The 12,371-nt window shown below is 40.0% G+C and overlaps 1 protein-coding gene across 1 annotated transcript in view; it reads left to right on the top strand.

The window, feature by feature from the left end:
- Rgs7bp (regulator of G-protein signaling 7 binding protein) overlaps positions 1-11,858 on the top strand; it is an 86,278-nt gene extending 74,420 nt beyond the window's left edge. The window contains exon 6 of the mRNA XM_013025257.1: positions 10,739-11,858. Coding sequence (XP_012880711.1) covers positions 10,739-10,830 — 92 coding nt within the window. The 3' untranslated portion in view covers positions 10,831-11,858. The remainder of the gene's footprint in view (positions 1-10,738) is intronic.
- The last annotated feature ends 513 nt before the right edge of the window (positions 11,859-12,371 follow it).

Raw genomic sequence — 12,371 nt, 5'->3', positions numbered from 1 at the left:
TCAGCTCAAGGCTAGTGCTCTACCACTTGAGCTATAGTGCCACTTCCAGGAAAACGGTTCCTGACATTAAGGAAATGGTAAGATAGTGATAGAGAATTAGCACACAGAAGACTGGTTTGGTTTGGTTTGATTCCTGGATAAAGGTACTTCAACTGGTGAGACTGACTTTGCTGGACTTTGGAGGCCAAACCAAGGACCTCCATGGTGATATTGTGTGTGATATTGCTTCCCACTGCCACGATCAGGGCAGGGAAGCCAGCACGAATGGAAGAAAAGGGAAACGAGAGAAAATAAACAGAAGAAAGCACAACTAGAGGGAAAGAAGACAGGAGAAATAAGACAAGGAAGAGACGACTAGAATAGGTGTGATGAAAGGTCACTTGCCCTGCCCTATCCTCTGGTGACAGTGTCTGAAATCCTGGGGCTGAGTGCTTGCTGGCACCCTTCAGCTGGTCCCCATGGTCAGAAGTGTTTTTGTTTCTGCTGAATTACTATTTCTCACGAATATAAGAATCACCAGTATGTGCTTCATGGGTAGTTTCCCTTAACATTTCTTCAAACATGTCTCTTATATTATGTGTAAACAGGCTAAAAATACATGGAAATCCCCAAGGAGCTAAAGGCTAAAAGTTTTTCAGGACCCTAAGGCAAGTGGCCAAGTTTTTTTTTTTTTTAATTGTGAAAACACTGTACAGAGGGGTTACAATTACATGGGCAAGATAACGAGTACATTTCTTATCAAGCATTGTTGCCTCCTCCTTTGTTTCCCCTTCCCATCCCTTCCCTCACCCCACCTTATCCCCCCACCCTATCCTCCCGCTCCCACCAAAGTTGTAAAGTTCGTTTTTCGACATAACGACTTGTACATCTCATTGTTGCAATGGGTCCACCTGTATCCCCATTTAAACGATTTGTTTTTTCCCTTCCCCTCAACAAATTATCCCAACATCAAATACAGTGAAAGCAGGGGTTATACTGTGGGGAGGGACATACAAAGCAACAAAGAAATCATCTTATAAATGTGTTAGAAACAATTGCAAGAAAGAAAAAAATACATTTGAATACTTATCTCGGGGTTCATTTCCCTAACATCAACTTATCTGACCTTTTCTGCTTGCCTCATACATACACTGGTTATTACAAATAAGGAAACCATGGGACCTATGTTTCTTTGGAAGTTTAAGTAAGCTGGGTGCTAGAGGCTTTCACCTGTAATCCTAGCTACTCAGGAGGCTGAGATCTGAGGATCACAGTTCTAAACCAGCCCAGGTAGGAAAGGTCTATGAGACTCTCTCTCTCTTTTTTTTTGTCAGTTGTGGGGCTTGAACTCTGGGCTTGGGCGCTGTCCCTGGCGAGCGCTCTAGCACTTGAGCCACAGTGCCACTTCCTGGCCAAGTTTTTGATGGCCTAGTTTTAAACAGTGACACAGCTAGCCTAGTATGAATTCAAGGTATTCTAAAGGCTCTCTCCCTTTGCCCTGTCCCCTCTCCAAGCAAATACTTGTTCACTGAGGCCTGAAATTAATTTTTTTCCAGAGGACAGAGTTTTTCATTTCATAATAAGAAATCATTTTAAATGCACGTTCTCTCCCTTGAGTGAAGCAAAACATAGACTTGGACTCACCACCTGGAAGCATGTTGCTTGCTTTCCTAAGAGCAGGGCAGGGAGCCCAGCCTGATGTCAGGGAACAGACACTCCATTTGGAAGATAGTCAGGCACAGGAAGGGAGCTAGGACCAAAGATCTCAAATTGAACTAGCTGGGGTTGTGAAAAGATAGCTCTTCTGCTGACTCCTTCACGTGGCTCAAGAGAACAGCTATGAACTGACTTTGCTAAGTTCTTCAACTTCTCATCTTTCCCACCTGCCACTACACCTGTCCTGCCATACTCAGGACATCTTGAACTACTTCAAGGAACTCAGCTCGTAAATTTATCCCATCTCACCAGTCTCCCATCCATCCCTTTCTCCTGACCCATCCCTGTACTGTACATGAGCTATAATTTAGAAGCAACTTCCTCCAGGAAACTTCTCTGAACCTTCCAAGCTGAGCTGTTATCCACTCCATGTGGCCTCCAGGCATCTCTGTGACACATAATGGCACATATTACCTTGAAAGGGCATTTCCAGGTTTCTTGTCCGTTCTCTCTAGACTTTGATAATCATGATAATCATGAGTACCTTCGCGATTATATCCCAAGCATCTAGAACAGTGCCTAGAGCAGAGTAAAAATTCAATTAATGATTATTAAATAAGGAGATGAATTGCTTTCATTTTCCACCTATTGTCAAAGACAAAGAATGTAATTAAAGAAAAAATTTATCCAGAGATGTTCTACGGAACTCTTGCACATATTTCCTTTCCTCCTGAAAATCTACTGGAATAAAGAGAAACATATAATGAAAAGAATAAATTCATATTAGCTCTAGATTAAAGTTTAGCTTGAGATAAAACCAAATCTTAGTGGATTTTTTTCTTTTTCTTTTTTTTGATCCGGTCGTGGGGCCTGAACTCTGGACCTGGGCGCTGTCCCTCAGCTCATCAGCTCAAGGCTAGTGCTCTACCACTTGAGCCACAGGCCACTTCCAGCTTTTTTCTTTTTGCTTATGTGGTGCTGAGGAATCGAACCCAGGGCCTCGAGCATGCAAGGCAAACGCTCTACCACTGAGCCACCTTCCCAGCCCTAATATTTTTATTGTAACAAATTATCTTAAACATTCTTATCTCCACTTCCACTGATAATTCATCCAACAGTTTCTGAACCATGAATTAAAGTAAAAGCAGGAAAATTCCCCATCATTTTTATAATCATAACAAGTAGAATATAAATTATATTATTTTAATAAACAGAAAAAGAATTGGAATTCTACATCCATTTCAAAGTATAACGATAATGACAAAGATTGACAATAAGAACAAGAGCATACAAGTGGAAAGGAACTGGTCAAGCAAATAACTGATACCAAGTCATGAAACCCAGACCCATTTGGACAATGAGAAGTTAGAGATGCCTGGAATTAGCGAGAAGGAAGTAGAGTGGTTCTGTAAGGTTTAATAGTAAAAATATAATTGGAGGTTGAGGATTATTGGAAATTCAGACTTCAATTGAGGGAGAAATGGAATCCTTCCTTATATAAAGGCCCATCTTTGCTCTCCACATGTTTAATCTGCTGACCAGTGGGGAAGGGGTTGTGTGGATGGACTAGAGGATCCAGACAGGCTGAGGGCAGGAGAACAGGTCTCTGGGGGGAGGGGGAGGATTTATTTTTGTTGGTCATGGGTCTTGAACTCTGGGCCTGGGCACTGTCCCTCAGCTCTTCAGCTCAAGGTGAGTACTCTACCACTTGAGCCACAGCACCACTTCCGGTTTTCTGTTGGTTAATTGGAGGTAAGAGTCTCACGGGCATTCCTGCCTGGACTAGTTTTGAACTGCGATCCTCAGATCTCAGCCTCCTGAGTACATGGATTACATGCATGAGCCACTGGCTGGCACCCGGCTTGAGGGGCCCTTTTGATAGGTTCATATGCTATCATTTTAATGAGTCAATCACCAGCTTATTCAAACGCTGTAGACTGAGATCCATCTCAGAAGCGTCTCAATTCTGGTGATTACACAGATCTAGGTTAATATGTGCAGAAAAATAGTATGGGGTCAAGTGTGGGAAATTATTTCATTCAAATTTTATTGTCAAAACATGAGGCTCACTGGCAACCATTTTAGGAAGCCTTCTGTTTTCTTTCTGGCTTCTTATTTCCTTTGTCTTTCTTCCATTTTCCTGTATGTTTGAAACAGAAAAGAAAGAGAGAGAGGAAAGTACCAACCTGGGTCCTCATTTTTCCTTTCTGGAACCCTGACTACCCTGTCCTTAAAAACATTTGTCAGCTCAGATTCGATTCTACCCTAGTCTCCATCTTGCTCCTTGATTCAAAAACTGTTCTGGGTTTATTTCAGTAATAAAAGACTTAATCATAATCTTCCTAACTTCCTATGTAATCAAAACTTAACTCATCATATGTTTACTTGAGTTTCAGTAGGGAAAAGAAGAGAACGTGGTGGCCAAGGGCAGGCATTTTAATGATTGATGGTGATGCCTTCCTTTTACATCTTTTCTTTCCTGTCTTTGTAATTTGAGACTAGTGAAAAAGAGGTGCACCCAAGAAGAGCAAGCTACCCTTGTTCTGTGGCAGCTGACTGTGAGTGACATCCAGGTCTCCTGGCCTTCGGCCCATTATGTTTCCCCTGCTTCACTGCCCCTCCTGTCCTCTATTCTGGGTCATTGGCAGTGCTGTAGGGAGCTTCATTAATTATGGTCGTCTTGCTGTGTCAAAGAGATTACAAATGGAACCACCTGTAGAGAGCCCACAAGGTCTGCCACAAAGGCTAAGAAGAATTTGGAAAGTAAAGGACATGCATCTTCTAAATACACACTGTTATGAAATGAAAATTGGCAGAAATAAAGTAAGCCTGAAAGATAGTTTCACCTTTTCTCAAATTTCGATTAAATGAACGCTGTGGGATGTGTTGGCATGGTCACGCACAGAATTTGGTGTTGACAGAATGTGTTAGAATCGGTCTGGAACTAGGTAAATCAGGAATTGAATCTATTCTATGATGTGGGACCTCCTATGGGCAATGGTACTCCTGCCAGACATGGAACTTACTAATCGTTCTTGCATATATATCTCCCTCATTCACTCCAATGTGGACCCTGTGAACAGAATCAAGCTAACGCTGTCAGAGAGAAGAGCTCCTAGATAGCTAAGAACTCTGAGAACCTAGGGACAGCTGTGTCACCCTTTACCCTGGAGGTGACCTTTTAGATATGTTTCCCAATGCCTCATATGAAGATTTCTTGTATTTCCATCTGGTGTTGGAAGGTGATTGGGGGGGCATTTTTGCCAGCAGCACCTATTCTTTGTAATCTCTATGACCTATTCAAGATTCAGTGTGAGCTATGTAATCCCTCCTTCTTTCCTTAGGCAGTATTGAGTCCCTACTCACAACTGTTAAGTGTTGACTCACTACTGAATAGAGCTCTCCACTCCTGTTTCTGTTGTTCCTATCATTATCCAACACCTCACGGTCACTAAGATGCAACAAATTCTGTCTAGCTGCTGGGTATATCTCTCTGCCTCTCAGGAGGGCAGAACTAGATAAGAATGACCTGAAAAGGTGATTCTTTTCCAAATGACTTGTACCTCACCTCACAGAGATCATGCTGGAGCTCTACTTTAGGGTTGGCCTATGAATTTTGAATACAACAACCATATGCATGCACACACACACACACACACACACACACACACACACACACACGTTATTAAAAAGACAAAGCAATGAACACTGAGCACATCAAAATGTCATCAGAATTAGGCAAAGGTTGCAACAAGACCACGTGGTATTCTCACCTAGCCCAGATTTGAGTCAAAAATGAGAAATTATTAGAGCTTGCTTTTTTGAAAAGCATCTGAGCTAAGATTTTTTAGGATGAGTAGGAGTTACCCCCCCCAAAAAAAAAGATGGAGAAAAGACAGTCTAGGCAGAAGATACTGGCTGTGAGCAGGTATTTGGAAAGAGGAAGGAACAGGGTGTTTGGGGTTTTGTTTTGTTTTCTGTTATATATAAACCAGCACTGCAGCAGGTGGCAACGCAGGAAGCATAGAGGCTTAGGAAGAGATCTTTAAGACATACCCCCCCAAACCCCCTGTGAAAAAGCAGATTTTATTCTGGAGCTGTTGGAAGGATACAGTTAGGTGGCAGTTGCTGCATTCCAGGTGCATAATACCTAAGATCTGAATAAAGCCAGGCAATTATGGAGAAAGATATGATCACTCAGATGTAGTACAGAAGGGAAAAGGCAGAATGAAGGAAAAAGCTCAAGGTTTGCTTGGAAAGCAAAGTGAATGATGATGGAGTAGTCATTAGATGAGAGAGAAAAGAGGAGAAACAGAAGAGTAGAGAATGATTGGAGTAGTGCTCAGTGGCTCATAATGTTGAAGTGAGACATGGGATCTGAGTGAACTTGCAACAGATCTGAACATCTTTAGCAAATAGGTGAGATCACCCATGGGGAGTGTGCAGAGAAAAGAGCCTTAGAATGCCAGAATTTAAATCTAGAGACAAAAGGAAAGCAATTTACCAAGGGACTTAAAGAGAAAATCCTGAAACTATTATGAAATGGATTAAAGAAAGTTGCACAGAACGAATAGCTAATCGTGAAGATGATAAGCTGGATAAGAACTGCAGGTGTCCCCAGGATTTAACAGAAAAGTATTCACTAGTGTGGTGGAAAGCAGGTGACACAGACTTTGGGGGCACGGAAGCCTGACTGAGGAAGGTTGGGAAGTAACTGCAGATGATGAGCTGGGGTAGCTCGGATAACTTTATGAAGATTTTCCAGAAGAGTTGCTTCTAGTGTGATGAGAAGACAAGGTTGGGTTTAGGCAGTGTGCCAAGGCCTATAGCAGTCATTTATCAAAGAAACTGGTATGTGAAGACTTCGCAGCTAATTTTTATTTTCGGTCATGGAGTTTGAACTCTGGGCCTGGGCATTGATCCTAAGCTCTTCAGCTCAAAGGAAGCCCGCTACCACTTGAGCCACAGTTCCACTTCCAGTTTTTTTTTTTCCTCTGGTGATTAAGTGGAGATAAGAGTCTCACAAACTTTCCTGCCAGGTCTGGCTTTGAACGGAGATCCTCAGCTCTCAGCCTCCTAAGTAGCTGGGATTACGGGTGTGAGTCACTAGCGGTTGGTTTTGCAGCTAATCTTGAGAGACTGATCATTAGTCCAAGGAGAGAGGGCTAAAGTCATAGTAATGGCAAGGAAGGATAAGACAGTATGGATGTATTTAGGGAATCCTAAGTGGTTCCTTTCTGTACCATCTTCTCCTTCATAAACACAGTAGACTGTTATTTGAACCGAAAATTAGGCTGCTATTAGTCACCTCCGTATCTTTATTCATACTGTCCCTTTCATTAAGAATGCCCACTTCCTTCCACAAATACTCACATTCTCCTCATCCTTTGTGGTCTGGAGTGAACAACAAGACCTCTGGGAATCTTCCACGGATGTTTTTCTTCTCCTCTTAATAGTAGTAATGTCCCCATTAGTCCCTCTCCTTAGGAATTCTCATAATACCATGTTTGTATCTCTCGAGGCATTTTTAATGAAAGCTCATAGTTACTTGAGGACAGAGACCATCTTTCTGTTAAAACCCATTTTGATGCACAGGGCCTTGAAACTTAGATGATCTTCAGTGAGTTTTAATGTGTGATCTTAAGTCCTGCAGCAACAGCATGTCTGGGCACTTGAAAGAAATATTGCCTATCTGGCTCCATCCCAGACCTACTGCTCCAAAAACTACAGAGTTGGAGCCAGCAGTCTATGCATGAACACACCTCCGATAATGCTGCTGAGGCAAATATTTGAGGATCACTGAGTTCAATGAAAGTCTCTCTCCTTTTACATTTTATCCCCCTGGAATAGAAACTTGTAACAGCTCCATTGTAAGCATTTCTTTGATTTTATCAGAGAACAACTCTTTAAATACAGCTTATTATTATTTGAAATTTTCTTCTTATTGAAAACTTCATAGCCTTCTTTTTCCCTATATATCATCTACTTACTAATCTTTTATTATCAAAATGAATTTGAGTAATACAGAAATGGTATCAATGTGTCTTGGGATCGTAATGTCCCTGGCTTTTGTAGCATACAAAAACTAAAGATCCAATGAATGGTTAGGTTTTCTTGTCCTGATTTTCTGTTACTTTTTCTCATGCTTTCCTTCTTATCCTTCCCTTTTCTACTTTTCATTTTCATATGGGAAAACATGTGATAAAAGCCTTACTATGCCATATCCAAACAAACATTTGCAATAAAAGCCAATCATTTCCCAACAAGTTGAAGTTGACTCTCCCAGAAAATTTAGAATGACTGGGTAAATCTTCCATTTTGCTCACATTTCTTCAGTAGACTTTTAGTTCCAAGACATAAATCAGTCAGTATGGAGAGACATCTTTCCTTGGGTTGAATCCATTTCAAACCATTCCAGGCATTTTTATTGCTTGATAAATTTTAGTACTTATGGTATGTGTCAACTTCCTATGGTGCAGAAAGCTGCTCTGAATTTCTGCCAAGAACTTTTGAGCTTTTGTGTCTCCTTGGCCGTAGGTGATGATTGCAGGAGATCTGGGTTAGACAAAGGTGTCACAAATGCACAACGAAGTGTCTCACACCAGCAGCTATCATTTGTGGAGAGCCTGCCCTTTGTTTAATGTTTGAGCACTTTGCCACCAATCCTAACACTTCTATTCAATTGAGAATTGTAAATATATATTGTATAAATGTATGTGTACACATATATTGTATACCTAATGAATATGTATGTGTATATATATATAATCTAACTGCAAAGAAGACTGATCAAAGAGAATTTCAGTACCATAGAAGGCTGTTCTACCGAAATGCTTTTAGATGCATTGTAATGGCTGAAAAGGGGTCCATATTGATAAACATATCATAATACCTGCATATAATATCTGTCTGTTTTAATATATAAAGAAGAGAGGAGTAAACATATGTCCACAACATGCACACATTATTCCCTTTGTAAATGCAATATTGTAGTAGACATTTCCTCATGCAATAGGAACAATATACATGAGGATTCCATATTATGAAATATGAAGACCAGTTAAGTCCTTCCTCAAATATACTAAGTACTTGGGGAAGGTCAAAGAAAAATATATCTTAGAAAATATATCTTCCAAGTTTTGAAAAAATAGACATATCAAATCTTTCTCTCCATCAGTTTCCTCATTTTGGTGTCTCTGTTTCAGAAAAGCATTGAATTTCAGGTAAACTTGAGTTTCAAGAAGTATTGTCAGTATCTAAAGGGCTACTGAGAGGTTAATTTTTTTACCCTTCAGAGTCTACCACACATCTAATTAGGTTAACTTCATTGATCACTTAGTAGTTACAGAAGTAAGAATCTTAGAAACAATGAGAGAGTCCTTATGAGTCCTTTCTGTTCTAAATATATCATTATTCATCTCTGAGAACTCCTTGAAAACTGAGGCTAAGGCATTTTATCTGACATTGCTTTTACTGTTTTGACTCTTTGGAGACAAGTTAATTATAAAAGAAAGCTGTCCAGTTGGGTGCGGGTGTCTCACATTTATCATCCTAGCTACTCAGGGGGAGAGACGACAGGACAATCACAGTGTGACACTACGGTAAGCAGAAAAGTTCACAAGATCTCTTCTCAATCTATAGCTGGGCACAGTGGTAAGGACAGGCACATGCCTACCATCTTAAATTGCATGAGAGGCTGAAATTGGAAGAGTCATTGTTCCAGGCCATGCCAGGCAGAAAAGCCCACAAGATTCTATCACAATAGAAAGAAGCTGGAGGTGGTGGTGCATACCAATCATCTCAACAAACAAAAAAGGGAAAATAATTTTAAAGAACTAAAACAAATTATTAAACAGAATGGCTTGTTGTGTATGTGTTTACCCAGGCAAAACCAAACCAAACCAAAACACATAAACCCCATCCTGAAATATAACCAGTGAGGGGTGGAGGGGAGGGGCTGGAGGCATGACTGAACAGCAGAGTACCTGCTAGGTAAAAACAAGGCCCTGAGTTCAAGACCCTACATGAGAGGAGGGATGGGAGGGAGGGAGGGAGGGAGGGAGGAAGGAAAGAAGGAAGGAAGGAAGGAAGGAAGGAAGGAAGGAAGGAAGGAAGGAAGGAAGGAAGGAAGGAGCAAGAAAGATATCTTTAGCTCTCAAAATGTTAATATCTATATTATCATAAATTATTTTTCATATGGAAAGGAAAGCCCTGTTTCTCTCCATATTAAAAACAATCTGAGCTGTAAAAGAATTAAACTTGTATATGGGATTAAATTAATTTGGTGTGCACTTAAACAGATGAGCACTTAAACAAGATTTAGCTTCCTGGTTTATTTCTTCTTCATGCTAAAAGTTTCAACCCAAAACTTATGAATTCAACAGTTAGCAATCTCTTCTCAATGCCCATCAGAAAGTGTTGTAGGAAGACTTGACAGGAAATAGATGGAACTTCTTTCTTAGACATGAAGGAAATGGATGGAACCAAGGAAATGATCCCATGTAATGGCAAATAGTTCATGGTTAGCGAGGTGTCCCTAAATTACCTACCTAAGCTAAATGCTTTACATGGATGGCTTTATTTCATCCTCACCTAAGGCAAGTTGCAGTCATTATTAAACCCAAGTTGATAGGACAATTGAAATGTAGCAAACTTCAGTTCCATGTTCCAAGTCACAATTCAAGCTAGTAAATAGCAGAGGCAAGTTTAGAAAATGATCCAACGCATGAGCTGGTTTTAATAAGCTACATTCCTCTCCCAACTGAAAGATTGCTTCTAAATAGTGTTAATTCTGAGCAGCGATTCTCAGCCTTGTGTGAATTTGTTCCTTCTCCAGACGACATTCAGTCTCTAGAGGACATTCGGAAAACATTTTTGGTTGTCTAAGATAGTCTCCACTATAGTACTCTGGGCAAGGATACTGCTGCATCTCTTGCAAAGTACTCAGAACAGCCTAGTGCAACCAAGAATTATCTAGACCTGAATGTCAACAGTGCTGAAGATGCAAAAACCTTGATCCAAAGGAGGCTGGGTTTTTATAACCACTTGCTTTTTTTTTTTTGTATCTGTGTTTCACTCATGTGCACCTTCTGTCCCATCACAGATGACAGCAGCCTTCTGAATCTAACTCCCTACCCACTGGTTAGAAGACGTAAGAGAAGGTTTTTCGGGCTGTGCTGTCTGGTCTCAAGCTAGGCAGATCCTTCTGGAAACCCACCACCAGGAATACCTGAAAAACATCACCAAACCCAAGGACCTCCAGACAGCTGAACTATACAGTGATTGGTTTTTGACTATGTTTTCTATGCTTCCTTATTCCTTTTATCTGCCTCTCCCTGTCCTTCTCAATGATCCTTCACGAGAAAGCAGCGCCATCAAGGGTGGGGGGAGGGGAGAACAAATTCCAAAAGAAGGCTGTTTCTAAAAGGATTTTTAAAACTGACATTGTGCATGTCTGCTCCAAATTATGCCGTGACTGATGCAAGCATTATGATTTTTAAATGATTTGAAGGTTTTTAAAATGAATTACACAGAGAAAAGGTATTTCACATATAATAGTATAGCTATAGCTCTTGCCAATCTCATGGTAGCAATCTGTCATGTATGAAAGATGTCTTTAAACATAGAAATCTACTTAAAAACTGCAAAGCTTCAAAAATTCAATCTAGGAATATCGTTAGAAATATTATAATCAAACAGGTACCACCTCACCCATTGCTTTCTCTGCACTCATTTACATTTAGTCTTCCAGTCTGTCAGAATCTAAAAGCTTCAACATAAAAACATCTTAATTTATAATGCAACAGGAACCATATATGAAACAATGCTTACATTTTGTAAATACACAATAATCCTAATCCATTCGTACAATGCATATGGGCAACTAATTCTCTTTTGATCCAATGATGTCTTTTTTCAGCTTCTTGGAGAATGACGTTATCCAGTTAGGAAATGATGTAGTAACATATACAATTACCCTCAGATGTAAAATTGAATATTATCACCTTCTGTTCGAACTGAAATTTGAAGCATGGTGTTTGCACATCAGCATAGTGTTAAATCTTATAGGGCATGCTGGAATTATCTCAGATCGTACAAATATTTAACATTTTACATTATAATAACAAAATTTTAGTTAAGCTAAGCTTGTCTCATTTTAGATGACTATGCAGATGTGATTTTTCCAATGTGCACTTGGTGTCTTGTCTTATGCTTAGAATATTGGAAGCAGGACACATTAAGCAATACTATATTTTAGAAAGGAGGAAGCCACATGTTTTGCTTTTTCTGCACCCAGCTTTGTTGTGGTCCTCTATTAAACTTGTAACATGGTACAAATTTTATTATATTTCTTCCCCATGTTCTTCCTGGACCCATCCCCTGCACAGAATTTCCTATGGGTCAAAAGATCAAGTCTTTGTTCTTCTTCTCTTGTTTTCCGTGATCTGAAAATCTTCAAGTCAGACAGAAGGCAACAGAGTCTAGTACAATAGAAAGATGAGCTAGATACTAACAACTGGTTACTCCAAACATGTCTTTAATGTCATCTCTGCATAGAAATGTATATGTACATAAATATATTGATCTAAAGACCGACTATATTCAACCTTTAGCTTTAGGGAAGATGAAAGGAGTGAATAATTATTGCGTTAGGTTGAATTAGATGAAATTGCTGATATTTGACTGTTTTGACCTCCAAAATGATGGTTCAACCTAATAGACGGTGTAGAAATTAT

Source organism: Dipodomys ordii, unplaced genomic scaffold (assembly GCF_000151885.1).
Source record: "Dipodomys ordii isolate 6190 unplaced genomic scaffold, Dord_2.0 Scaffold83, whole genome shotgun sequence".
NCBI classification, from domain to species: Eukaryota; Metazoa; Chordata; class Mammalia; order Rodentia; family Heteromyidae; genus Dipodomys; species Dipodomys ordii.
Note: the sequence above shows the minus strand (reverse complement) of the source record. Positions and strands in the feature narration are given on the sequence as shown.